This window comes from Podarcis liolepis (genome assembly GCF_965112155.1).
Source record: "Podarcis liolepis genome assembly, chromosome: 3".
Taxonomy (NCBI): Eukaryota; Metazoa; Chordata; class Lepidosauria; order Squamata; family Lacertidae; genus Podarcis; species Podarcis liolepis.
In genome coordinates this window covers 85,912,501-85,940,443 of record NC_139557.1, presented here as the reverse complement: position 1 = coordinate 85,940,443, position 27,943 = coordinate 85,912,501, and the positions used below count along the sequence as shown (strand labels likewise).

Sequence of the window (27,943 nt, the reverse complement as noted above, 5' to 3'; positions counted from 1 at the left end):
TAATATGGTCCTATTCATTTGCATAGCACCCTCCTTCAAACTGATACAGAAAACCCCGGCAACCAGGGGTGGGGCCATGTGCGCGATCTCTTATTCCTTCCACGTTTCTAGTGTCCGTGGGTTCAAAATCCCGAATAGGGGCTTCGGCGTTGCTTTAGTATGCGGGCGGTGCAAAGTCTACCCAGGGCTCCTTTCACACGTACATGCGCGGACACGTGTGCGTCGCTTGGCTGTGTGCGCGTCGGGGCGTGTGGAGGGTGTATTTATGTTCACCGTCTTGCCGCTAGGCGGCGCCTGTTCCCTCGGAGGCGGGCTTGGCTCCGGCGGAGGTGGGCGGAGTCAGGCTGGTTAAGCGTCGGGGCTGCTGGCCCCGCGGCTCTTTCACGCGCGCCGCATCGCCTTCTCCTGCTCGGCTATGCGCCCTCCGCGCTTCCTCCCGCCGGGGTTTCCTGGGACGCGGCTCTGCTCCAGCCTTTAGGCGCCGCCAGGGCCCGGAGCTCCGCTTTGCCTCGCGCCTCGACGCCCCTCCTGCTACTTGCGCCGCCGCCGCCGCCACCATGTCGGAAACCCGGAGCTGCTGCGACGGCAAGAAGGACGTGCAGGTGGAAGGCGGCGTCTACCTGGAAGAAGGGCAGTGCGACTCCGGCCTCGGCTCCATCCGCTCCCTGCAGGGCCAGCTGCCCGAAGGCGAGCCCCGGTCGCCGGCAGCCCGAGGGGTCCGCTCGGACAAGGCTGCCGATTTCCCGGACGCTGCCGCAGGCAAGGAGGGTTCGGCGTCGGAGCCGGACGAGCGGCTCGATTCCAGCTACGGCTCTTCCTCGCTCGTCGAGTCTTTGGCGGGGCTGGGAGAGACCCCTCGGCACCCTGGCGAAGAGGACGAGGAGGAAGAGGCCGAAAGGGTCCGGCAGCAGCTGCTGCTGGAGACGTTCGCTTTCGTCTCGGAGGACGGAGACACGTGAGTGGCCCCAGCTCGTTCTCACGTGCTTGTTTCAGTCCGTGGGAGACAGGAGACTTGAAAGTCGGCGCGCGGGTGGGGCAGGTTGGGCGAGTGGGGGCGTATTCTGAACATCAAACAAAGTGCGAACGAGCGGGTGCACACGGAGGCAAGACACCTGCGCGCGTGCTTTCTGCACTCTGGGGAATACGGGGAAACTACTAGAGGGAGTCGCGTGTGGGTGGAGGGGTGACGTTGCTAGATCAGTCAACATTTCCAAACTCAAGGAACACCTTAAGGGTGCTTCCCGACACAAGGGTGTTGTGGTATCGCTGATCTTCATGCATACAAGTTTGGTTTTGGGTTTTTTTTGCAGCTTACATGTAGCGTTGCTGCAATCAAAATAATGTACCATATTTCTCTCATCCTCCTCACCTGCCAATACATTCCGTTTCTGGACAAAATCGTGGTGTAAACGTCCAGTTTGCAGTATTCGGCCTCTGTCTAGACGCAGCCTAAAAAGTGCTATCAGAAATAAAAGCAGCCCATTGTTTATATGGGACCTTCTTGTCTGCAGATATGGGGTAGCCCTTCAGATCCAGCTGTATCGCTTCAAAAAGCGTGTTTTGTCAATAAGCATATGATGAAGGCAGTTGGCAAAGGTTTCTCTGAAATTCCTTAAATGTAGTGTGGGACGTAGTTGGGGTTGAATGGATGTTGGGAGGAGGGGGGTTATTTTGGCACCTCTTTCTGTTCCTTCCCTCACAACCTTCTGCAAACATGTTTGGCAGCAGTTTTAATATCAGTTTTATTTTTCCATGAGAGTTGCTCCGTTCCTTATTTGTTCATTGGAAAATAGATTGAACATACAAACTCTGCTGTGATCATTGGTGCAATGATCCCCGATCTTTTATGGCTTCATCTGCACAACAAACCTGTGGAGGGGGCATGTGGAAAGAGCAAGAGGCTCAGAATGAGTTGTCAAGGCAGTCTAGAAGGTTGGGGGTGTTGACTCCAAATCCAGCTCCCTCATATCACCCTGGATCTCTGGCTGGAGTTTTGGAAAGCAATAGTTCACATTTCCAATTGCACAACCAACCTAGCATGGGGATGCTTGCTGGGAGTCTCCTTCTAAGCAAGTTGTTCTTGCCTTTAAAAAAAAGAAGTGGTGAAATTGGGGCATCCATTAAGTTTTCCATGACCTCTAAGCCATTTATGCTTTTTATAGCTGCCTTTGTAGAGTAGAGGCAAGTTTGATGACTTAGTAGTGTGAAAGGCAAACATCTCAAGCCCACACGACTTCTGTGATGTAGTAGTGCTAGTTTCTCTTGGGGCTCTGATCTGAGACATGCTTTTCCGGAGCTTTTAGGTTCGCTCTTGGGGGCTTTGTGCGGGTAAAATGTAATCCTGTATGTACATTTGGAGAGCGGGGGTTTCATATCAAGCAGCAAGTAATAAGCTTGGCTCTCTGCTCTTGGTTTACCATAACTAATACACCGTCTGTGGCCTCCTAACTTCCTCCTGATCCTGCATCTCTGATGAGACGAGCCGTTTCTGCTTTTTCCAGCTGGATGTTTCCAGTTTCCACTCTGGCATGGCTGGGCTAACTATAGACACTATGGCAGTGTGACCTGTGTGTTGAACAGATTAAAATGGCAGCATGGGCGACAGCTTGGTGTAGAATGAGTGGCTGCTAGTGGTGCAGTAGCTGCTGAACCCTCATCCATGCATCCTTTTTCTCTCATGTTGGACACAACATGAAAAGTACAGTGGTACCTCGGGTTAAGTACTTAATTCGTTCCAGAGGTCCGTACTTAACCTGAAACTGTTCTTAACCTGAAGCACCACTTTAGCTACTGGGGCCTCCTGCTTCTGCCATGCCACCGGAGCCACTCCAGCTCTGCGTTTGTCAGGAACCTGCAGTTTTCAAACATAGGCCTGCTGCCATCTTGCCTGGTTATTGTTGATCGGTTCTCCTACCTCCTAGATAAGTCTATAGCTATGGAGTGGGGAAATGCTAAGTTTGAAATTAGATGGTGGGGAAAGTCTCTAACCTAATCAATTGTTTGTAGTGGGGATGGGGAAACAAGAAGATGCATCTTATTTTGCAAGTGCTTCCACACCTCTCCTAGTTTGGAGGCTTGGGTAGAAGCAGTGAGAGGTGTCCCCTCCAGGAGTCAAGGCAGTGACAACACCTGATGCCATATGGAACGATCTATTTGAACTTGCCTTGTTTTACTCAAAAGAAGAACAACAGTGATAATTTCATTATTTATTCCCCTCCCATCTGACTGGGTTGCCGAACCACTCTGGGCAATAGCTGGCCAACAATGTTCCCTTTGGCTGAGAGCATCCTAAGTGGCAGAGTGGGAATTACTTTATTCACCGTTTCTCAGCAATCTCCACTGAACAATATCACTTCCTTGTAACAGTTCTAGTGATGAAAGAACAGAAGTTTGTGGCTTCAGATTTCTGCTTCCTGTTTTTTTTTTAACAGCTGCCATAGTGAGAATGGAGATGGTTCTGAATTGGATTGGTGTTTTTTAATCATTCCAAATTGCATGTGTGTTTGTTGGAGCTATGTTGGTCTGTTGTACCAAAAACAACATGCTCAGTGTTGGTTTACACATGGACATCAAGTGATGTCTTCCACGTGTGAATTGTCCATCATGGAATAGAATTTTCCTATTCCTCCTGTACAGCACTTTTCAGTGGAGTATGTGCATTTGTTCAGCTTCAAATTCAACATGTAGCTACTCTCTTGCATTTTTTGTTCGTTAATTTATGTGTGTTAAGTCCTCCCCCCTTCCCTCCTATGCTACTTTATTTTACCCAGGTCTTCATGCTGTTCTCCAAGTTTTTCTACACGTTTGCTCTCCAGTCACACACCCATTCTTTCTTCTTCTCTCCTCCTCTTTCTCCAGGTGTTCTGAATTCTGCAATTGTAGTACATTCCACAGTAGACCTGCAAAGGGGACTTAAATGGATCTTTGTATAGGGTTGCCATATTTCAACAAGTGGAAATCTGTACACAAAAGTTGTTGACAGTGCTGATATGGGTTGCCACACGTCCGGATTTTCCAAGGCATTTTGACGATTTCCACCCAAACACTGCTTCTGACTGGAGTATTCCAGGTATGTCCGGAAAATTCTGGACGTATGGCAACCTTATTCTTTTTCCTGAATCCAGAATTCTTGGAGGGTTTTCTGGGCCCATTTCATCCACATTTCCTAGAAATGAAACTATTGAATCAGTCTTGAAGCGGTTTATATACCGTATTTTTTGCACCATAACACTCACTTTTTTCCTCCTAAAAAGTAAGGGGAAATGTCTGTGCGTGTTATGGAGGGAATTCCTACGGGTGGCATGCCTACGGATTTCCCTCCTCTAAAAACTATGTGCATGTTATGGTCGGGTGCGCGTTATAGAGCGAAAAATACAGTATATTCCTGCTGTAGTCCAGGCCACCCCAGTGGATGTTGGTTGTTTACTAAAGCTAGTTAAAACTCCTTTTAAGTGGCTAAAACTTGAGACCTTCAAAATCTTACTCCAGACATTCTTGAAGCAGGATAATGGTTCCGTTCTTTTTTGTTCAGCACAGAACCCTTTTTGTGTTGGATAGGACTCTTAATACATGGAGAGTTCTGTTTGCAAGTGCAAGGCAGTGAAGATCCTCATGACTCAAGGTGAGACGTCCACAAGACCAGGATAGGAAACCTACGGCCCTCCCACAAGTTGTTGGGTTACAACTCCTGTCAGCTAAAGCCAGCATGACCCATGGTCAAAGATGATGAGAACTGTATTCTTAACAGAGTCTGGAGTGCCTAAGGTTCCCCACTCCCTACTGCTAGAGGATGCTTAGTTACACAGTGTGAGGAGAAAGACTGCTGTGAAAAAGATAATGGTGACCTCTAGGCCCCACTGATAGGGAATGAAATTCCACTGTGAGGAAGTCTTCTAATCTGGCAGTGGAATACTGACCAATTTCATTTGTGTGTGGCTGCCATTTTGTTTTGCCTTGTAGCTGCTTGGTCTAGTGAGGCACAGGATTCCCCAACCTGAGTGGCAATGAGACGACAACTACCTTTTTTTTACTGTATGGAAACAGTTGTATCTATTTTGGTAGGACCGAATATGCATGTGGTCTCTAGTGGGAGTAGGCGACGGCAGGGAAGCCTAACTGTGGCATGTGGTTAAGTACCATACTCTCTACTGACTGTTGGGAAATCACGTGTTGGTGACTTCTAGACTGAGGTTTGTAGAACAGAGACTTGGAAGGTCATTGAGTATATTTAAAGCTTGTCCTGATAGGGGTTGGGGATGTTTGCTCTTCATGTGGTGGTGCCTGTAGGTAAGCGATAGTTTAAAAAACTGCTTAGGCTTTCCTGCCTGGCCTGGAACATGTGGCTCTTGTGGGATGCTCAAATTTAGCTTTGAACAAAGGAGGACAATAGCTTTGTGCAGTAGAGCTGTAGCCTTTTACTGATCTAGATTGGCTTAATCAAAGCTGCTGTGTCAATCAACCAAAGAGGCATCTCAGAATAATTTGTGCAATGCACTTTATTTTTAAAATTACGTTGTTTTTAGTATGAGTACTTACAAAAATCTTGCAGATAGCATGCATCCCCTCCACTTTCACACAGGAGGAAATGCCTCTTCTAAGAGGTGCATGCTGCAACAGAATCATAGAGTTGGAAGGGACCCCAAGGGTCATCTAGTCCAACCCTCTGCAATGCAGCAATCTTTTGTCCAATGTGGGGCTCAAACCAACAACCCTGAGATTAAGTGTCTCATGCAGTACCAGCTGAGCTATCCCATATATGTGCATCCTCAAAAAGAAGGATCTTATGGTAATTGGTCTTAACTGTTTCGGCACCTGCAAAAAAACATTCTGGTTTAGACAAGCGTGGAAAGATGTGGTGATTTTAGTTTGTTTTAGTATTTTAACTTTTGTATGTTTTAAAGTATGGTTGGGATTTATTCTGGGATTTTTTTTTTTTTTTTTTACTGTTTTATCTTTTGTAAACTGCTCTGAGGTTTTCCTAACTCAAGCAGCGTATAAACTTTATGAAGTATGAATAAATAAATAAACAAGAAACAAGGCAGGCCTAATCAACTGATAACAAGCTACCGGTAGCACTGCTGAAGCATCAGTTAAGAGACTTGCTCCCCAAAACTCTGGCGGGAAGATATTTGATTTACCGCCTCAGACACAAATAATTTTTTTAAAAGATTTTCCACAGGTGGTATCCAATACCAGCTAAGTTGGCAAAGATATAGAATCATAGAATCAGAGTTGGAATAGACCACAAGGGCCATTGAGTCCAACCCCCTGCCAAGCAGGAAACACCATCAGAGCACTCCTGACATATGGTTGTCAAGCCTCTGCTTAAAGACCTCCAAAGAAGGAGACTCCACCACACTCCTTGGCAGCAAATTCCACTGTCGAACAGCTCTTACTGTCAGGAAGTTCTTCCTAATGTTTAGGTGGAATCTTCTTTCTTGTAGTTTGGATCCATTGCTCCGTGTCGGCTTCTCTGGAGCAGCAGAAAACAACCTTTCTCCCTCCTCCATATGACATCCTTTTATATATTTGAACATGGCTATCATATCACCCCTTAACCTCCTCTTCTCCAGGCTAAACATGCCCAGCTCCCTCCCCTCATAAGGCATCGTTTCCAGGCCTTTGACCATTTTGGTTGCCCTCCTCTGGACACGTTCCAGTTTGTCAGTGTCCTTCTTGAACTGTGGTGCCCAGAACTGGACACAGTACTCCAGGTGAGGTCTGACCAGAGCAGAATACAGTGGCACTATTACTTCCCTTGATCTAGATGCTATACTCCTATTGATGCAGCCCAGAATTGCATTGGCTTTTTTAGCTGCCACGTCACACTGTTGGCTCATGTCAAGTTTGTGGTCAACCAAGACTCCTAGATCCTTTTCACATGTACTGCTCTCAAGCCAGGTGTCACCCATCTTGTATTTGTGCCTCTCATATTTTTTTTGCCCAAGTGCAATACTTTACATTTCTCCCTGTTAAAGATCATCTTGTTTGTTTTGGCCCAGTTCTCTAATCTGTCAAGGTTGTTTTGAAGTGTGATCCTGTCCTCTGGGGTGTTAGCCACCCCTCCCAGTTTGGTGGCATCTGCAAATTTGATCAAGATGCCCTTGAGTCCATCATCCAAGTCGTTGATAAAGATGTTGAATAAGACCGGGCCCAAGACAGAACCCTGTGGCACCCCACTAGTCACTCTTCTCCAGGATGAAGAGGAACCATTGATGAGCACCCTTTGGGTTCGGTCAGTCAGCCAGTTACAAATCCACTGAGTGGTAGCATAGTCAAGACCGCATTTTACCAGCTTCTTTACAAGAATATCATGGGGCACCTTGTCAAATGCCTTGCTGAAATCAAGGTAGGCTACATCCACTGCGTTCCCTTCATCTACCAGGCTTGTAATTCTGTCAAAAAACAAGATCAGGTTAGTCTGACATGACTTATATAAATTGAAATCCAATCTTTGTTGGAGATGTGGTAAAGAAATAGGAACAACAATACATATGTGGTGGGGGTGTAAGGAAATTAAGAAATTCTGGACAGTAATACATGAAGAATTAAAGAAGATGCTGAAAATATCAATAATTAAAAAACCAGAGATACATCTCCTTGAATTGATAGGGGAAGAGATACGGGGGGGGGGGGGATCTTCTTATATGCAAGCACAGCAACTAGAGTAGTGATTGCTGCTAAATGGAAATCACAAACTCTACCTTCAAGGGAGGAATGGATTTGTAAATTAAATGAATACTTAGCTTTGGCAAAACTAACAGCTATTATAAGAAATCAATCGAATCAAAAATTTAAAAAGGAGTGGAAATGTTTTGATGAATATATGGAAAAATATCGCTCAAAAAAAGATATGCTAATATGCCTAGATTAGAAATGTAAAGTATTTGAGTGAATGTAAGTTAGTAAGGAAGGACAATAAAAATACATAGATGAATTGAGAAGTCTGTAGAATGCAAAGATAAATGTAATCTCAGAATGTAGAGGAAATCGAGTGGGAGCGGGGGGAGGGACAAAAGAATATTAAGTTTGAGGATTTAAATGATAAATATATGTGGGGATGGGGATGATGTGGTGAAGGCTTTGGTATATTTGCATTGTGATGTAATATGGAATGAATGAATGAATAAATAAATAAATAAAAAGAGACTTGCTCCCCTGTGACTTGTTTAGATTTGAGAGAATTGTTATTATCTTCAGAGAATTCACAGTGCTTCTCCACATTAATCCTAAATTAGTCTTACGTGGTACAAGTGGAAGTGATTACCATGCAGATGTTGGGTTGTTTTAGAATTTGTAATCTTTCAGTGGAAAAAAAGATGCTGAGTTTTGTAATAGGTGCAGTTAGAAGGCACTCGGCATAGACCAGGTGACAGCTGGAGGCTTAGCATATATGAGAGACATAAAGGAAGTTTGCATTATCCCTCTTCCAAATGGAAAGCATGCATGAAGGAGTTGTGCTGGCTAGCCTAGCTCTTCTGCCACCTGCCGTGCCCCCTGGGCTGCCTTTGTGTGAAGAGACTCTTGGGCCAATCTGGATATGCTCTCGTGTGGAGGAGCCTTATGCAGATCTCGGAAGAGGCCGTGTGCAAGTACAAGCGAAACTGCCAAGCTTGTGTATTGATTAGGGTGGGCAGCACAACCCCCTTGCACATGCTTTTAATGCATGAAGGGATGGAGAGATCATAAGAATTCCCCCACCCCCAGAAGTTCTTGCACAGTTGAATTAGCTCATTGCCCATGCAGGAGGCTGCGCAAGTATTCTTAATGCAAGTGTGTGGCTCTTCTGTGATTGGAGGAGGGAGTGGAATGGGGAAACTTGTAATGAATATCTAATTTATGCAAAGAGATGTTAAAGCAGAGGGACTCTCTTAAGATGAAAACTTCCAGAAATCTTCTTGGATCCTTTAGAAGAAGAGGACCCAAACTCCCATTGCGTAAGAATCGCTGTAATACAGACTGAATAGTCTGATAAGATTTTGCAAGGGCTAATGTTTCATTCCGCTATCTTGACTCTCAATTTCTAGTTCACAGTGAGTGTGCATGTCCTGTGAATGCGACATTCTGAATTTCTGCTTTCATTCCAAAGATGCTTCTAGCACCATGGCTGATATCACTTACACAAATGTCTCTAAAAACCACAAGGTGAAGAATTTCACGATGACTGTTCTTTTTTAGTTTTTTTAATGTGTTGACTCAATTTTTGGCTTTAGGATGTGTACACATTGGAACTGACTGTGCTAAATTAAATGGAAATTACATTGGGCGTTCATGCTTCATTTCTGTCACCCATGGATTTTAGAAGTTGAGCTGGAAGGAGCATGCGTCGAGTTCTCAATACACAGAAGCTGACATCTGTGGATATCAGATGTTACTGCCCATCCAAATCTTATTTTTTTAGCACCATTGGCAACTCATATTCAGTTTGCTTTACAAAACATACCGTAACTTACTACAGTAATTCCAACAGTGCCATAAAATATTAAAGCACACATTTTAGAAGGGAAGATACTGACTGGAAACTAATCATGACATCTCTAAAACGCACTTAAATGAAGCCTGATCTATACAGGCAGTAGAAACCTGTAATGGTACAGTCAATACAGGTGCGGGACACTTTGCAATTTGCACAGGGAGGAAGGTACTTTCCCTGATTTGTTAATTTTCTATTTTGCATGGGATTTTCCCATACAGAAGGGTTCAAATTTATGGTTCCCATTTGTAGCCTGAAGTGAAACATTCCATTCTACCACCTTACTTCCACCTTATTCTGTTAATGTGTAGACCAGGCCTAGAAAATATTTTCTAGCAGTTTGCAATGGTGAGAAGGGAGTAATGGAGGGTTGGGAAGAGCAAGCTTCCATGGTAGAATCTGCTACAGCAAATGAATGATCACTCGCTTAACTCCAGGTAGATGGGAATTCCAGATTACCTGAGGTATTTTGAGTGCTGGCATCTCATAGGTGGAGTTCTAGGTGTGGGTCTCAAATATGTCCAGGGCTTAAACTGATCGGGATTTTAAAAATAAGCCGAGACCAAGGGCAATTGGTTCTGTTATCTAGAAATGTTTTTATTGCAAAGACAGCACTTGCTAGAAAATGCGATCTCCCCCTTCCTCCAGTCACTTCTATGACAAAGTTTTATTAGTGCCCCCTGCCTTCCTGCCAGTGGAATAAACTATCATGACTTTTCATTATTTCCACTAGACCAGCAGGTTGTGGTGGAGCAATTTTGCATTCTTCTGTTGCAAGTACCTCCTTGGCTTGCTATAGAAGAAAGCAAACATTAACAACTGTTACCATTCAACAACTTGGCATTCCCAAACATCTGGGAAATGAATCGATGCCAGTGAGGCACTAGTTCATGGGAACTTTGCCCAGCCAAAATGTGCCAGTCTAATTGGCATGTATGCAAGGTAAGATGCTGGGGCAAGTAATAACACGTAGGGATGCATAATGTTACGGATTCTGTGAATTCTCCAGCTATCTAGCTACACAGAGTCACTGTGCTGCAGTCTTGAGTTACCTGGATAGACCTTGGGAGGCCTAGATTTATGTACCACCTCTGGCACTGATCCAGTTTGTCAGTCTTGGGGAAAGTCGCCATCTTTCACTCTTGTTTCCTGTGTAGAAAAAGGTACCTGAGTGAATGAGGAATCTTGGCAGGACTTGTATCCAAATACTTTAGCTCTTCCTCATATTCAAATGTGCACATTTGTCATTCCCTTTCCAGTGATTGGACTTGCCATTTATTGGAAGAAACCCAATTGGCCATAGTCATCTGCAAAGGAAAGATGATTAAATCATGATGATGATTTTTAAAATCAGTTGCATTTTTATCCTGTCATTTTAAACATAAAAGCTTCTTATATCCTGCACTTTGTTCAGGAACTTAAAGCTTTATTTATTTCCTAAGAGAGAGCAGGAACTCATTCGCAAAGAAAAGATTGGGAGTGCACTATTAGGCTCTTTTGTGCAGGGCAACAGATAAAGGCGCCAAATTTGACAAGCACTGAGCTCTACATGAGAGTGGAAAAGAAGAATGATTTCTGTTCAGTTTCACCCTTCAGGTTTATCTGTCACATGCATCATAAGACCACATAGACAAAAGAGTATGGCTTAGGAAAAACTACACCTTCTGCCTGTGTGCTGAAGACTCCCTACTGCTTATATGGTGCCAATACCATTTTTCCTTAAATGAGGAAAATTGTACTGTTTAATACTTTGTTTACCATGGATTAGTAGCTAGTGCACCTACCAGCATGAATTTGACCAAACTGCGGGAGGCAGTGGAAGACAGAAGTGCCTGGCATGCTCTGGTCCATGGGGTCACGAAGAGTCGGACACGACTGAACGACTAAACAACAACAACAAGCACCTGGAAGAATTTAGGATCTATTCCACTGAGTGAGACCCAACACTATCACAAAATTCCTCAATTTTGAATTTGCTGCCTTTGTAGATTTGGTGTGCGCACTTTTAGTTCAATTAACCTCTGCGCATCTTAAATTACACAGCAATGTGAGCTTATTACACAAGACGGCTTTCACAAATGATCCCAGATGGGTCTTCCTTTAAAAAAAGAGCAGCAGACAAGATGTGGCTTCAGTCTTAATACTGAAAAGCCTCTGAAGTATGTGACATTATATTTTCACTGGTGTTGCCTTTGGCTTCCTCTTTGTAAGGGAGGGCTTCTGTTCATAGATTTCCCCCAAAGGCCCAGGGCACTCTTCACAAATGTCCCTTTATGTATTTATCCTTTATAATCCTTCCTGCAGGAGTCTCTCATGTGACCTTTGTTTCCTGAAACTGATGGAAAAATTCCACAATATGAAAAGGGTTGGTGGGAGCAGTTATGGAAATCCAAAGAGGTTTGAAATACAGAGGGTTGAAATAGCTCAGTTTGGTGTTTGTTCATTTTTAGGAAAGGTGCATATTTCCAAAACAGATCTTTGTCCCTGTGGGCAAGAGCAACTCCCATTCCCCACCTTTAGGATACCCATGCTCTAAAATCTACAGCTGCCACCTTGGTAACATCAGGCCACCAGGCACAGTTAATTAGTCCGGTATATAATACTGCAAGGAGGCTGAGAAACTGGAATAGCAGGGAGGAAAGTGTTGATTAGGGGAGAGAGAGAGAGAGGTGTGTATTGATACCACAGTATTGTAAAAAGGTTACTGTCGGACAGTTTTTCTTGGTAAAAGAGGTCAGTTAAGACAGTTAAAAAAATATGCACTGGACAAGTGTGGAATTCCCCTCTTTTATTTTTCTGGAGAGTCTATTGGCTTCTTGGTATCAACAGTGTTTATATTTGTTTCAGTTTCTTAGCCCCCTTTTTTCCTTCCCTTTCATAGTTATTATTGGATAAATGGTTTAGTTGCATGCATTTCCCATCTTACTTCCTAAGGGGAGGAAGCACCAGAGCGAAGTGGTAATGGATGAATAGTGTCATTCCTTGTATTCAGTTTCTGTTGCTTATTATAAAAGTTTGTAACGTATGCTCTTAAGTCAACAAAGCAGAACTTATTTGAGGAGGGACTGTTGCTTAGCAGTGGAGCATATGGGTTGGATGCAGAAGGTCCCTGGCATTTCCACATAGAAAGTTCAGAAGATGAGAAAAGGCTACTCCTCTGCCCGAGACCCTGGGGGTGTTTTGGGGTAAGTAGAAGGCAAATCTCTGGGTGATTTGCAGTAGATCAGCAAGGATTTCTGATTCTCAACTGCAGCAACAAAATGACTCTGCACCCTAAAATTATAGTGCTGGAATAAAAAAACACTTGGGGTAAGCAGGAATGGGTTTTTGTGTGAGCAGACTGAGTTCTGTTCACTTCTGCTCCCCAAAGCAAATTCCTGGGCTCAGAATTCCCTAAGTGCATGTCTTTTGTACAAAGCTGGTGGCTCTTGGAGGTTTTTATTTTAACACTAAAGCGAACAAAAGAAGTAGATCCCACAAACCTGAAGCTTACTCCAGGAGAAGACATGCAATATTGAGCTAATCTGATTTGGTAAGTGGTAGCTTCTTGGGTTATAAACAGAGTGAGGACATAGGTCCTGAATCAGTTCTTTTAATTCCCAGACCTTCTATTGATCTCCCAAAGGCTCCTGACTGGCTTGGAGAAGGAATGACCAGTTTTGCCCCCAGAGTCCTCTGCTGTTCAATGGGAAGCACTGGGAAGCTGTTTTAAAGGCATCTTCTTTGTCGCTCTGAACTGTGAATAGTGACATAGAATTGTAGAGTTGGAAGGGACCCTGAGGATCATGTAGTCCAACCCCCTGCAATGCAGGGATATGCAGCTGTTCCATATGGGAATCAAACTTGCAACCTTGGCCTTGTCAGCAGCACACTCTAGCCAACTGAGCTATCCAGGCTGAGGATTGTGTGTTAGAGGTTTGCTAAAAGGCATAGGTAGGGACCCAAAGGAATGCATGGACCATGTTATGCAGGAAGGCCTGGTCCCAGTCTCATAATATATATTCAGCTGATGGTACTCTGGGCCACAGTTTCCCATCTGTAATATTACAGTGGTAGTATTGCACCTGGTTTACAGAAAGGATGCAGGAGAGCTACTGAGGTGATAATGCCAAAGTGCTTTGTGTGTTTTGTTTAGACGGGTTTGTATTTGCTTTTTTACCATGTCAGAGCTGGGTTGTGTACTGCTAGGCCGAGCTGAGGGGATGGGAAGAAGGGAGGAAACGGCGCAAGGAGCTCTTGCACAATAAATAAACAGGCTCCAATATTAGAACTGGGCTCCTCCTCTGTGTGCTTTTCTCTAGTAACTGCAGCACATTTGGGAGAGGATAATTAAAGCTTTAAAGCCTGGGCCTGAAAATAGGGCTATTCCCTATCATAGTTCTGTGAGGTGGGGAGGGAACTGTATAAAATCCAGGCCAAGTAAACAGCAGCTGAAGCTTCCCTTCCCCCACCCCTTCTTGCCTCATGATCAGGGACTTCCCACATTGACACTGAAATATCCCCACTCCTCCTCTATTGTAAGTGCACATTAGTCTCACTGTGACTAGGTAGACACCATCCTTCCATGAATCATGCTCAGGGCTGTGTATGCTCTCATTCTCAAGCCACATTCCTGACCATGGGGGATCCTGCTCACTCCCTATTTCCTCCTCCCTGCTCCCAAACAGGCTTTGATATTCTGCCAACTGTTGCAGACAGTAGGGACTAGAAACACCATTCCTCCCAGTCACAAAGTTCAGAGATGAGTATGGATCCTTCTGCAGCCTAAATAGTACCATCCGAGCTCATAAGGGAGATAGTAGAAGACTTGGGGGAACCCCCGCTAGGTTTGCAGAAGGACAAAAAAAGTGAAGGAGGGAAGCCCCTCTCTAAGGCTGTGTTGGCAACAGTGTCCTTGGGGACCCTCAAAGCCTCTGAGCCCCCCTGCTTACGACTCCCTTTGTCACAAGGTGGAGTGAGGGGTTATGTCTCCCCCCCATTGAAAAGTACATAGAGCTGAAGGAGGAAATTGGAAAAAGTGATGCTTCCCATGGTATATCTCTATTCCATTTTCTGTGTTGACTTGCTTGTGTTTTGCTGGTTTGTTGATATTGGTGGTCCATTCACTTCTAAGGCAATACAGTGGTACCTCGGTTTAAGAACAGCCCTGTTTACGAACAATTCGGGTTACGAACTTCCGCAAAACCAGAAGTTTACCTCGGTCTACGAACTTTACCTCGGTCTAAGAACGGAAACCGAATGGTGGAAGGGCACCGGTGGCGGGAGGCCTCATTAGGGAAAGCGCGCCTTGGTTTAAGAATGGACTTCCGGAATGGATTAAGTTCATAAACCGAGGTACCACAGTATTTGAAGTAGCTTGTAGCTGACAGATTGTTATTTAATGTGTGTGTGTGTGTGTGAGAGAGAGAGAGAGAGAGAGAGAGAGAGAGAGAGAGAGCGCGCTCACGTTTTCAGGTTTGTTCTCCCCTCATAGAAAAATGAGGTAGTAGACAGGACCTTGCTATTTCAAGCCAAAGGGTACCCTGTTTCAGTGATTATGTATTGCAAAACAAACCTGTTTGCTAATAAAGTTTAGCACACTGGGGTGAGAGATTCTTGCTTAGCTCACTCCCTGTTGTATTGATTTTTCTATGTGCAAGGTTTTTAACTGAACAATATTATTGTTAGTCTGTAGTCTGAAGTGATATATGCCATTCTACCCCTTCATTCTATAGCACAGACTCCATGTCCTCTGTTGCAGTTAAGCAGCTGCTGCTGCTGCTGCTTTGTCCCACCAACGGGCATCTTGTAGAATTACAGAGGCAAAGCTGGACAGGTTTCTGCCCTAAAGGAATTGATAATATACCCATGTGCTTGGGCCCCACCCCCATTTCTGCTGTAAAGTATGAAGAAATGGGGACCTATTGATACAGGTGCAATGGCAAGGGGTTTTGTTTTCATACATTGCTTGAATAACTTGGGGCCAGATGGTGTGGAAGTGCCCTTCCGTTCTGGACAGATTACATTTGGATCCAGACAGTAAAGCAAACTTTTGGATAAATATTTCAGTTTAGTGTTATTGAAGCAGATACTGATGCTTGGTATCTTGTGATGGTAGCCCAGCCTCCCCCTAGAATGGGAATTTGGCTGTCCTTGCTGGCTGTTGTGAGGAATTCTTGGGGAAAGTGGCTTGGTTAAAATAGCCCCAGAGAATTCTGTGCAGTCTGTCAGATAAAAGCAGCAATGGTTAAAGTTCAGCCCGGATTGCCTTGTTGGAAAGTCCCTGTTCCTGAGAGTTCTTATCTGCTACATACTTGTTAGGAAGCAAGAAAGATAAACTTCAAGCCACACAAAGTCAAAATGTAAAAGATCTGCAAGGATAAACTGACTGTGTGTGTGTGTGTGTGTGTGTGAGAGAGAGAGAGAGAGAGAGAGAGAGAGAGAGAGAGAGATATCCTTGGAAACAAGAGCGAATGAAACATTCGTAATCTGGCACCAAACAGGACATAGTTTGTGGAAGCAAATTTCAATGGAGTCTTTTGCTGGTTTCCAGTTTGAGATCACTCAGGCACAGGTACCATCTAGCAGAGTGTTTCGGCTGATGTTTGATTGAGAAGATTCTAATGCAGTTGACTTTAGGTCCTGTCTGATTCCAAACCATCACTGTAACTTCTCTTGCTAATTTTTGCTGTCTCTTTATTGATAACACTCTCAAAGCCTCTGAGCAGCATTTTCTGTACAAGTAATACTGAAATGAAATGGTGCATTTATATATTATTTAACCTTTCTTTAGTTCTTTCTGCTTCAAATTAGGATCTTATCTCTTCCAGTTCTCTTTGTACCATGGGATGGTGAGCAGAGGTTACTATCATTATTAGGTGTGGGTTGTTTTGGGTTTTTTTGGAGGGGGTGGGTAGGCTGTGTGCTTGGGTCCCCTTCTAGAGACCAACTCAGCTAGCCCTTTGGAATTTGTTCTAAAAATAATCGTAGAACCAAAACCAGAAGCTAGCTGAGATGGTCTGTCCCAGCAAAAACAGTCTTGTGGAACCTTAAAGACTAGCTAGTATGGCATAAACTTTCACAGACCACAGACCACTTCATCAGATGCATCTGAAGTGCACTGTTATCCATTCAAGGTTATTCATTGCTACAATTCATGCTGCTACAATACTTTTAGGGTTTTTAAGACTCAAAAAATTACTTTTAAAATGATACTCTCTTGTTCAGTATATCTTACTTTTGTCTTTGGTAAGCCAGGTTTTGAAAGGTTTTTGTACTGTTCCAAAACCCTGTCAGACCTGTTTAGCCAGAGGTAGGGGTGGGGCATGTATGGCATGGAAAGAGAGGCCTCTCTTCAATCCAGATTCCCCTATCAAAACTATTGCCTGGCTTCAGCCTTTGTCACTTCCTCTTCCTCTTCCTCTTACCCCCCCCCCCAACCCCCAGACACTTCCTCTCCATTTTACATTGATTTTAGCCATAAGAAAAATAAATGCAGGAACACTCATATATTTTACACTATATTCCTAATTGTATTTAAGGTGCTTCATATCATCCTGCTTTAAGAATAAACAGTTTGGGGGCTTCAATTATTGCAGTGTTAATCTAGGTGCCTGTTTAAGGTGGTTAAGGTTGTAATTTGGAGTTTAACAAGTCTGAGGGACTAGATAACTCAGATCCAACTGTCTTGTAAAGTCTGAATATGGAGGCCAGTTGCAAATCGTGCAGGGAATGCTGAGCTGTGGGATTTTTTTGTTTAAAATGCTTTGCTTTTGGGCAATTTGTTTTAGCCAGGCTAGTCAGGAAAGTTTATGTAAAACTTAAGAAACTCCTTCTCCCCCACCTTTGTTTCACACTATCAAATGACACTACGGAAATGTGTAGGCAGGTGGGCCATTTAAAAGGCTTTTGTGGTCTTATAATCACAAAGCTGATTTAAGTAAGGTCTTGGGCAATTTTGCCTTGCTTAGGAAGCCACATGGAAGGTGCAACTTGTCAGTGGATCAGCCCAGAGAGTGGGATGTTTGGGGTCTATGCATACTCTGGTCAGCCACTTTTGCTAACATTAATGAAAAACAGTGTTATAAGACGTGGAAGAGCCTAAAATAGAGGATGTACATCCATGGAAATTTGGAGTGATATCCAGCTAAGTCATACTTGAAATGAACCCATGGAAATAAATGGAAATTGCATGCCCACAGATCTCACTGCATCTATTCCAGGTATGACTAATATTAGGTATCTGCCGTTGTCCCATAGCGTGCTACCCCTTTTCTACACAACTTCCCTGTTCTGTTGCTGTATTTCCAGAGAACCTCCCTGTGCATAGGTCATCTGCAATTTTACTGGTGTGCTCTAAATAGAAATAAACGGGCACCGATGTAAACTTAACTTTGCATATGAAATAAAGAATCGTCAGGTGGCTTGTAGAACAGTCCTAACATCTTTTACTTAGAAGCTATATAGCTGCAACCTTTTTTACTCTCTCTGGCTGTGTCTGAATTTCAGCCTTATAAAACCAAAGTAACTGAATGTGAAAAGAAATCTTCGGAAGGACCCACAGTGTCTTCAGCCCTCTATGGGCAACAGCAGCTGTGCACAGCCTCCTTCAACTCTCCCCTCCCCTTGTTGCTGAGGCAACTGTGGGTGGCCACATCTCCGGAAGGGCAGGGAAATTCCCCATGCCCATGTGACCTTGGGCTTCCCCTGGGGCCTTGCCTGTGCCTCAGCCACATACTGCTTGGCTTGGGGAGCAAAGACTGTCTGTTCTCTCTGCTTAAGAGTCCATTTGTCAGATGGAAGCCTTGTAAAATGGTGCTTGGGCAGTTTCCTCTAGGCAGCCCCAGCCAGGGCTGCTGTGATGGCTTTTGGGTACCTTGGACGGGTGCCTGATTCCTTTCCTTTCCCCCCTCCTTATTTCCTGATTTCTCTATGACCTTGTCACTACCACCTCCCATATCCCTTCTCTCTGCCTCTATGGAAATCCCCTTTGTTAGACGCTCTGGAAACAAGAAGGGCTGCGCGACAATACAGTAAAAACGATTCTCTAATTGCAGACTTGTTTTAAAGCACATGGTGACTTTGAATAGGTCGGATGGCTTACTGGAAATACATTTACAGATAGGTAGCCGTGTTGGTCTGCCATAGTCAAAATAAAAAAGTTCCTTCCAGTAGCACCTTAAAGAGCAACTAAGTTAGTTCTTGGTATGAGCTTTCGTGTGCATCTGAAGAAGTGTGCATGCACACGAAAGCTCATACCAAGAACTAACTTAGTTGGTCTTTAAGGTGCTACTGGAAGGAACTTTTTTATTTTGGAAATACATTGTAAGCTGATCAGTTCCATACTTATGCAAAAGCAGTGTCTTGTGACCCCTTTTAAAGATTAACAAACTTTATTATGGTATAATCTAGGCCGGGGAACCTGTGGCCCTCCAGATGTTGGACTGCAGCTTCCATCATCCCTGACCATTGGCAATGCTTGTTTCATAGAATTGTAGTGTTGCAAGGGACCCTGAGGATCATCTAGTCCAACCCCCTGCAATGCAGGAATGTGCAGTTGTCCCACACAGGGATCAAACTTAAATCTTTGGCATTATCAGCACCACGCTCTAACCGACTGAGCTATCCACCTCCATCATCTGAACATCTGGACTTCAGCCCCAGCACCTGGAGGGGTTGCAGTTTCTCACCCCAGCATAAGCTTTTCTGGACTACAGTCCATCAGATGTTGTCCTGAGTTTCCACACACAAGGTTGAGGAGGCGGCATTCTGAAGAAGTAAAGTCCATGAAAGCTTGTGCCATAATAAAGTGCCATTTGATACTTTGCTGTGTTTGCTGCTGCAGACTATCCCTCTGGAACACATTTCTGAAAGTGTATCCCTTTTTAAAAAAACTGGTAGACTCTGATGCGTTGTATTTGTTCTGGAATTATTTCTGAATGTGGGCAGGGCAATGCATGAGTACCCACTTTTTAAAAAGAGAAATCACTTGATTTTTAAAAAACTGTCTCATTTGGTGTTTAAATCGTTTTTAGAAAAGCATCCAGTGCAAGTTTAATATACAGTCGTACCTTGGATCTCAAACACCTTGGCTCCCAAACGATCGAAACCCAGAAGTGAGTGTTCTGGTTTTCGAACAGTTTTCAGAAGTTGAACGTCTGGCGTGGCTTCCGCAGTTTCTGGTTGGCTGCGGGACGCTCCTACAGCCAATCAGAAGCCACACCTTGGTTTTTGAACGGTTCAGGAGTCGAACGCATTCTGTTCGAGAACCCAGGTACAGCTGTATGAGGTTTAACAATTACTTCACAGCAGTGAAAACTAGAAAGCTACTTTTCTGTCCTTGATCTATATAACTAAGTTTATCTCTTGCATCCTAGCTTCCTTATGCGGGGGGGGGGGGAGGGATGTATAAATGATGTCAGGTTGTGACTATGATACGGATTTAGTAGCCTTGTTAATTGAAATAGTTGCTTCTTCATTTTGTTGGAATGAGGTTTTGTGCATGCATCCCGTGTTTATTTTCAAACACGTTCAAAACCCTACTTTCAGTTTCAGGGTAGTGGGAGTTCCTGCTTTGTACCTTTGAACAGCTAGGAGTAGTTGGATAGTGCAGGGTGGCAGCAACCTTCTAAGGCCTGCTCAATCTGTGAGGTGATTCATGAATTTATATTCTGGTAGAAACATTCAACAGGTAGAGTTGCATAAGAGCTGCTGGTGTGGAGAATTTTTTTTGAGAATTTCCATCAGACTCCTCTTCAGACTTGAGAGGAGTTGATGAGGCCTAGTGTGAAACTTCTGTCATGAGTGCAGCCTGTCTGTGATATAGCCATCTGAGCTGTGGTCTCTGCACTGTAGGTAGAACTAGCTATATGGAAGCTTCTAGAAAAAAAATGTGCTTTTGATGGAGTGAGTCTCTGCATGAGTCTGTTCTCAGTCCTTGGATTGCTGACTTCATTCATGGCCATTTGTGTTAATGCTGGTGCTACAACTATTGTTGTGAGTCGAGGACCCATAGGAGTATAATAAGACACACAGACACATTATTTTAGGTCAATGGGCAAAATTAGGCCACAACTTTTATTGGCTACAGCATGTGAGTAGTATTGGCTTAGGCATTGGATGAAACAGCAATACTAGACTCCACCCCACACAGCTGGGAGTCATGTCAGGGTTAACAACCAATGGGAGGAGCTTGTTGATGCAAATACAACTGGAAGCTCCCCCATGATGACACCGGGGGTTGTGCCATGGCCCTAGCCACCAGCAGGGCATCGGACAGGATCCACGACCGCCGGATGCCTTTAACGGAATACCCAAAAGAGGAGGGGTAGATGATGGCCCAGCAGGAATAGACTGGGAGCTGAGTGCTGCCGCGGCTGTTTAAATGCGGCTAGCCCTGCCCACCATCTGGCCCTATTGGTCGGCTGGAAGGCTTGGCTGCGGCAGCAGAAGCAATCAGGAGCAGGGAGCCGGTTGTCTTCCTGGGTTCAACGGTCTTGGATTCTAGGGTTGGTTCTTGGTAGGCTTGTATTTGCCTTGTCAGCGACTGACAATCTGAATTAAACTGGTGGGACCTTTGCTGGGAATCCACAATGAGTTCTGCGGCTGCCATGCATCAATAGGCACATGTTTCATCTTCAAATGACGGTGTTCACCAGGAAAATACGTGGTTGACAAATTGCAAGAAGTTGCTGTGGAAAAACTGTACATTGCCCTGTGAAAAGTTGTAAGCATGTAAAGTGGTTCAGGAAGAGTCATCACTACTGTATATACATGGAGGTCTAACTGAATCAGTTGTCCAGTAAACCCATGTACGTGTTTTCTGTTCTAAGTGTGAAGAGCATGCAAGGAACTTCCCAAATGTTTTTCATGCTTAAAGGGGAGTGTGTTGTTCATGATTCTAGGTTGGTATGACTTGGGTCCTGCACCACAAACTCATATCTCTCTTCTCTCTTTCAGGTTGCTACACCTGGCAGTCATTCACTGTGTACCTGCAATAGCACTCTGCTTCATTGCCCAATTGCCAGTGGAGGTTTTAGAGATCCAGAATGACTTATTCCAGGTATGTGATAGACTGTGGGGAAAGGTCAGTATTTTTCCCATTCTAGCTAGAATAAAGAAAACAACAACTGGGAATCTGGGTCATTCTGTCTTGCTCGTGACAATTGTCTCTGGCTATAATATTTTCCCCCCTGTACTTACTCCTTGCCTCATGTTTCTAGATCTGATGGACAGGCATATGCAGATTTGTTATGCTTCTTTTTCATAGAATTGTAGAGTTGGAAGGGACCCTGAGGATCATATAGTCCAACCCCCTGCAATGCAGGGATATGCATCTCTCCCATATGGGGATTGAACCTGTAACCTTGGCATTATCAGCACCATGCTCTAACCAGCTAAGCTATTGTGACAGTCTTGGAAGTTTTCCTTGAGAATTTGTGACAGTTGCTTCTCAGCGACAGATTTTTGTTATAACCTGCCTTGGAAGGATATACACATTAAAAGATGTTACAGAAATCCATTAAATGAGTAATACTCATTCTAGTTACTCTTCTTGTCAATGGCCTCAGTCCAATTTGAGTTGCATGCAGCAACTTGTGCCCTGAGTAGGAATACATCCCTTCATCTGGATGAGTCATTTGACCCCATTAGTTATTGGGGGCTAAATGATCTTTGGGGTGTGGACTTAGATGTATATCTGCATCGGAGGAGTGCACCGAAGTCTGCTTCCCCAGTTGAATAAGAGCACCTTTTCTGAGGAAAAGAACATGCAAGCTTTAAACTTAATTTAGCATCTACCTCTCATTTTTGCCAAAGGTTGTGTATTCTATCTGAGATTTTTATAAAGAAATCTAAAGAACCAGAGTAATCCAAATTCTGGCCCAGAGAAGACTGCATTCTGCAAGCTATATAAATGAAGTAAACTCACACAGCTGTTTGCTTTTAATTGATTTATTTCTGACTTCTGCCAATCCTGTTGAGAAGATACACAGGGTACTGATGTCCCATGAATTTTAACAATTCTATGAAGCTTACCCTTGAAGGATCACTAGGTGTTGCTTGTGTGTGTCGTCCCCCCCACCATGAAAGCTGAGATTTCAGCTGAGATATTAAATTACGCATCCATTCCTAAATCCTGTGTGTGTGTTTTGTGATGCAATTGCAATATACAGCCAGTCTCGGTTTTGCCCCTGCCTCTTGCACCTTTCTACTCTAGCCCCATTAAGCCTGTGTCACTCTCTTGCAATAACCTTCTCCATTTCCTATTCACAGACCCCGCTTCACCTCTCCGTGTACCTGGAACAGTCCAGAGTGGTGCAAGCGCTAGTCCTGAGAGGAGTGAACACAGCGCTGCAAGACCGCAATGGGAACACAGCCCTGCATTTGGCCTGTGAGCAGCAGAGTCTGGAGTGTGTGCAGCTGCTGCTGCAGGGGATCATCTCCAACAAGACCTTGGAAGCTAGAAAAAGCCACCAAGATTTGCACCTCCAGAACTGGCAAGGTGAGGTAGTAAAGATTGATCAGGGTGGTGTGTGTGTCTGGTGACACACTGGGGCCAGCGTTCGGCTACTTGCCTCGTAGCAACTTCCTGGGATGTCTTCTTCTCCAGGCTTGACTTGCCTACACATCAGCACCTTGAAAGGGAACCTGCATCTGATGGCATTGTTGGTGAAGAGTGGAGCCGACATTGATGTTCAGGTATGGCAAGGGCAGCCTCACTAGAGCCACACGTGCTCTGTACTTTTGCGATCAGACCGAGCAAGAAGATCTGGCAATTAGATACAGAAAGCGAAAAAGTTTGTCCATTGTGGCAGGGGAGATTAATACTGAAAACGTGTAGGAAGTGCCTAGCGAAGTATCAAAAGGTGGGCAGAGGTGACTGAACAGGAGCTAACAAGCTGCAGCTTTGCAAAAACGCAGGCTTGCAGAACCGCTTGATCTACATCACTTGTTACAAGTTGCAAAGTAAATCTGTTATCAGGACATAATTTGGATTTATTCAGAGCAGATTTTTAACAGTGAATAACCCTTGGACAGTGTTGCAGCTGCAGGAACAGGACACAGATTAGGGGAAGTAATAAGTTCCATACCTTTGTGATTCCCCACCCAAGATCATCTGAATCTGTGCAGGTTCCTGGAATCCCCCAAATGTTTAAAATCCCAGGAAGATTTTAAACTCCATGTTATGTTTTGAACCTGTTCCTGTGTTCATTTGTGAGGAGGTTTAGGAACAGTGTGTCTCTATGCTGCAGGGTCCAGTTTCCAATCCTGGCCACAGGATAGCTCATTTGGTTAGGGCGTAGTGCTGATAATCCCAAGGTTGCAGGTTTGATCCACGTACGGGACAGCTGCATATTTCTGCATTGCAGGGAGTTAGACTAGATGATTCTCAGCGTCCCTTTCAACTCTACACTTCTATGAGTCTTTGAAATGTGCTAGTCTAGGACAGGGTTGGCTGACCTGTGACCTTACAGATGTCCCTCTAGTTCCCATCATCCCAAACTATTGACCATGTTGGCTGAGGCTGATGGGAGTTGAGTCCAACAATATCTGGAGGACCACAGGTTTGCTGTCCCTGGTTTAGAGGGTGTTCCATCCCTTTAAGATTCTGTTTCAGAGGCTCACTGAAGTGGCTGATCTGACACCCTGCTTTCATGGTCCCAGGATGGCACAAGCGGAAAGACGCCCCTGCACATGGCAGTGGAGAACCATGACGAGATGGCTGTGAAGCACCTCCTTGAAATGGGGGCCCAGGTGGATGCCCAGATGTACAACGGTTGCACCCCACTGCACCTGGCAGTAGGCAGGAAGGACGCTGCGATTGGTGCCATCCTCTGCCAATCGGGGGCAGACACCTTGCTGCGGAATATGGAGGATGAGACGGCCCAGGACCTGGCTGATGAAAACGATGATGTGAGAACCTTTCTGAATTTGGCTGTTCTAGATCAGGGGCTTGTAGGAATAAGCTGAACAAGTCCCATCAAGCTCTTGAAGCAAGGCCAGGAGTGCAGGTTGTATGGCGTAGTTCTCAAGCTTTGGCCCATCAGTAGAAGGTGCTTCATGAACAGGGTTTGGAGTTTCGCAACTGGCCGTTGTCAGTTGCACCTCTCCTCCCATACCTGTGATTTGACTATTTCCAATTCAGATTAGTCTGGTGTCATCATCTTCTTAAGGCCATGTAGCAGGGAGGAGCTGCTAAACTGGCAAGCCTACCTCCTATGTCTCCAGTGCCATTGCACTGTTGAAGCTTCTTCAGTGGAAGGAAGTGCAGCAGCTGCATTGCAGTGGAGCAATTTTGGCAACTCCTTCCCTCAGGTAGGGAGGGATGTAAGCCAGCACAGAACTACATGTAGGTCAGGATGAGGCAACAACTCTTTTTCTCATGTATTGGTGCTGCATTATTATTATTATTATTATTATTATTATTATTATTATTATTATTAACATTTGTATACCGCCCTATACATGTAGATCTCAGGGCGGTTCATAGCATAAAATCACAATATAAAGAAAGAAAATACATAATAAAAACAAAAGCTTAAGAGAGAGGGATTCAATTATTTATTACTATTTATTAAATTTCTATACCACCCTTCATCCAAGGATCACAGGGCAGTTTACAATATAAAACACAAAAATGCATAGCATAGTAACAAAAATAATACCTCCCACAGTTTCAAAGGGCATAGATTGTTTAATTGGCCTGGAAGAAGAGGAAAGTTTTTCCCTGGCGCCAAAGATACATGACAAAAGTTGGTTCATATGGGGAGAGGCGGTCCTTGAGGTATTGCGGTTACCACTCATCCATGAATCTCGTTGGGTGGCGTAAGGCATTCCTTATCTTAGCCTAACATGTGTCACAGGATGACACTGAGGATAAAATGGAATAACCCTTACGCTCCACCCCAAACTCCTTCAAGGAAGGACATGATACAAATGCATTATGTTGGGACTCCTCACAGCTAGGAATAAGATTCCTACTTTTCTTATACAATGCTAATGTTACTGTTTCCTCTCCTTTTGCCTTGGCAGATTCTTACACTCTTGCCTTTTGATGACCTGAAGATCTCTGGCAAACCTGTTGTGTGCTCCAGTTGAGCATTGCAAAATGTGAATGAATACATCATTGGGAGAGATATCCCGCTGCTGCAGGTTGATAGGAGCAGAGCTGGTCACCGGTATATCATTCCCCTTCTTGCAGAATTGGAGCCTTTTTGTGCTTCTTCAGACACTTACAATAGTGCGCAGGACTTTGGGAGCTGGTGCAAGAGAAAAAAACCGTTCTTTGTGTATTGAATTTGATGGCGTCATGGAGTTGCCGCCTACCTGAGTGACAAGTGTCCAGATAGACAGATTCTATGTTTGCTTTGCCTGCTGTGTTGAAAATTGGAGACACCAGAAGTTCTAGGAGGATACTTATTTTTTCCAAGACTGCACAGTCAACAGAGGTGGTGTGTCAGCCCTCATTTTTCCTTCTTCCTCCAGCCCCCGCCATTCACCTCAAGTCTGTGATGGAACTATAATAGGGGTTTTTCTCTTTCCAGTCCACCAGAGTCACTTCTGTTTTTAAAATGCTTCCTTCCCGCACACCAGCTACTTTCTGATCTAGCTACTGCTGCTCAGGCCTTCTGCTTTTCCTTCAGTGGCCAGTTGAGGATTGACTCAGGCTTCTAATTCTGCAACATCCAGGACTGCAAATTGTTCCATTCTCTCCCTTTAGTCCACCTGTTGCCTCCCATGGAGGATAATCCTTGCAAGCAGAGTGGACAGACAACTCTTTAGTTCCTCCCTACTGCTTCTGTGACGTGCCAGAAGGAACCTGAAGGCTGAGCTTATGGGGACAAAATGAGACTTTCTCTCATGCCTCAAGATAACTGGTGTTCTTGAGGCCAGACTCGAAGCAAAGAAGCCTAATTCTGTTTCAGTTCACTTTCAGATTTACTAGCTAATACTGCTGTATAAGCAAGTGCCTTATCTCTAAACTGCCATCCTAAAAACACCACACTTCCCTCGCTGTGTTGGCAACTTGAAATTCTGCCTGTGGAGCAAGGGAGAACAAGGAAGTTCCAAGGCCTACCCTCCTTCATAGAGTGTTGTGGAATCCCATATTGTATATTGCTTTTGTTCATCTTGAACATAAGCTTTATAAACAGTTGCCAGGAACTGTGTTTTTGTTGTTCCTGCTGGAAGAAGCTGCACATGGCTACATTTCCTGCATGCTGATTCTTAGTATTTGAACAGTACTCCTGCTTAGGAACAGATCTGTCCGTTTTAGCCAGTGGGTAGGCAGATTGTCTTGTTTCTCTCTGCATTCAAAGTGGCGAGTTTGGTGATCCTAAGCAGCCTGTCATGAGGAGACTGCAAAGCTGGGTTTGGAAATCATGACCTGAGGAGTGATAGGACTCCGGATCGTGCGGTATGTGTAACATGTGTAACGTGGTGGTATTTGCTCCTTTGATGATTGTTGTGTTCCACCCAGAGGTTGGACACTCTGCTTCTCACCAGCTGCAGCAAGTGTAGAGAAGCATTTGGGTCATCAAATGGCAGGAATAGGAGTTGCTTACATGCAAACTTTACTCTGAACTGGGGAAATTCCCAGTCCCCTCCCTCCCACTATTTGCTGCCTGGGAGCGGCTGTTTGTAACGTGGCAAGTCCTGGATGGCGCAATCAGCTGGGATGTTTTAAGGAGAGGTTTTCTTCTTCCCTGTTTTTTAGAAGACCAACCTAGAAGCAGCAGCAACTTTTATGCGATATTTTCCAGCAAAGTCCTCCTTGATTTTTATATCTGGCTTATTTGCTTGAGACCTTAGCTCTTATTCCTCCTGCACTCCCTCATTGTGTTTTTATTAACTTTTTTTTTTGTCTAAACAACACAATAAAGTTTTAAAAACTGGATTAATTTGCTGCTGTTGCATGTTGCATGGTGTTCCTCTGCCTCCGTACAAATAATGCGTTGCTTCATAGTAATACATTTCTCCAGTTAAAATCACTTCATTACATCTGGGATGGGAGAGTATTTTCAGATGGACTAGCAAAGAGGGGTGCAGCAGCAGTTCATCCACAGTGCATGGAGAGTCACAACATGAGAACTGCAGCAGGCTGCTAGACTGTCGAAGGGGAAGTGTGCAAGAAGAGCGAATGCTTTAAAAAACCATGTTTCAAATGTGAAGACGCTCAAAATGTGCGTCTCCTCTTAGCAGCTCCTCCTTGTGGCGCCTTTAAAGCCATCCTGCAAGCTGATATGTACCATGTTCTTAGTCATGTGAGCAAACAGTGGAGAAGCAGAATTATGTCTCTGCTAATTTTCTACACTATCCTCATGGCCACCTTGGTTTTTCTTTTTTGGGGGAAAACCAGGCTGGTGTATCCACTCTTGCAACATCAGATCAATATTCCTTCTGACAAAGCCAGTTTTATTTGGATTCTTTAGAGGAAGTCTGAATCTGCAGACTGTACTAACAGCTGTGTAGGACAAGGGTAGTCTGTATTTT

At 44.4% G+C, this 27,943-nt stretch overlaps 1 protein-coding gene across 1 annotated transcript; it reads left to right on the top strand.

The window, feature by feature from the left end:
- The first annotated feature begins 309 nt into the window (after positions 1–309).
- Positions 310–27,347, top strand: NFKBIE (NFKB inhibitor epsilon). Its single transcript, XM_083497156.1, has 6 exons — positions 310–955; positions 21,410–21,512; positions 22,724–22,952; positions 23,061–23,149; positions 24,116–24,364; positions 25,484–27,347. The coding sequence occupies exons 1-6, from the start codon at positions 558–560 to the stop codon at positions 25,547–25,549; spliced, it is 1,134 nt and encodes a 377-aa protein (XP_083353282.1). The 5' UTR covers positions 310–557; the 3' UTR covers positions 25,550–27,347.
- Positions 27,348–27,943: the final 596 nt, after the last annotated feature.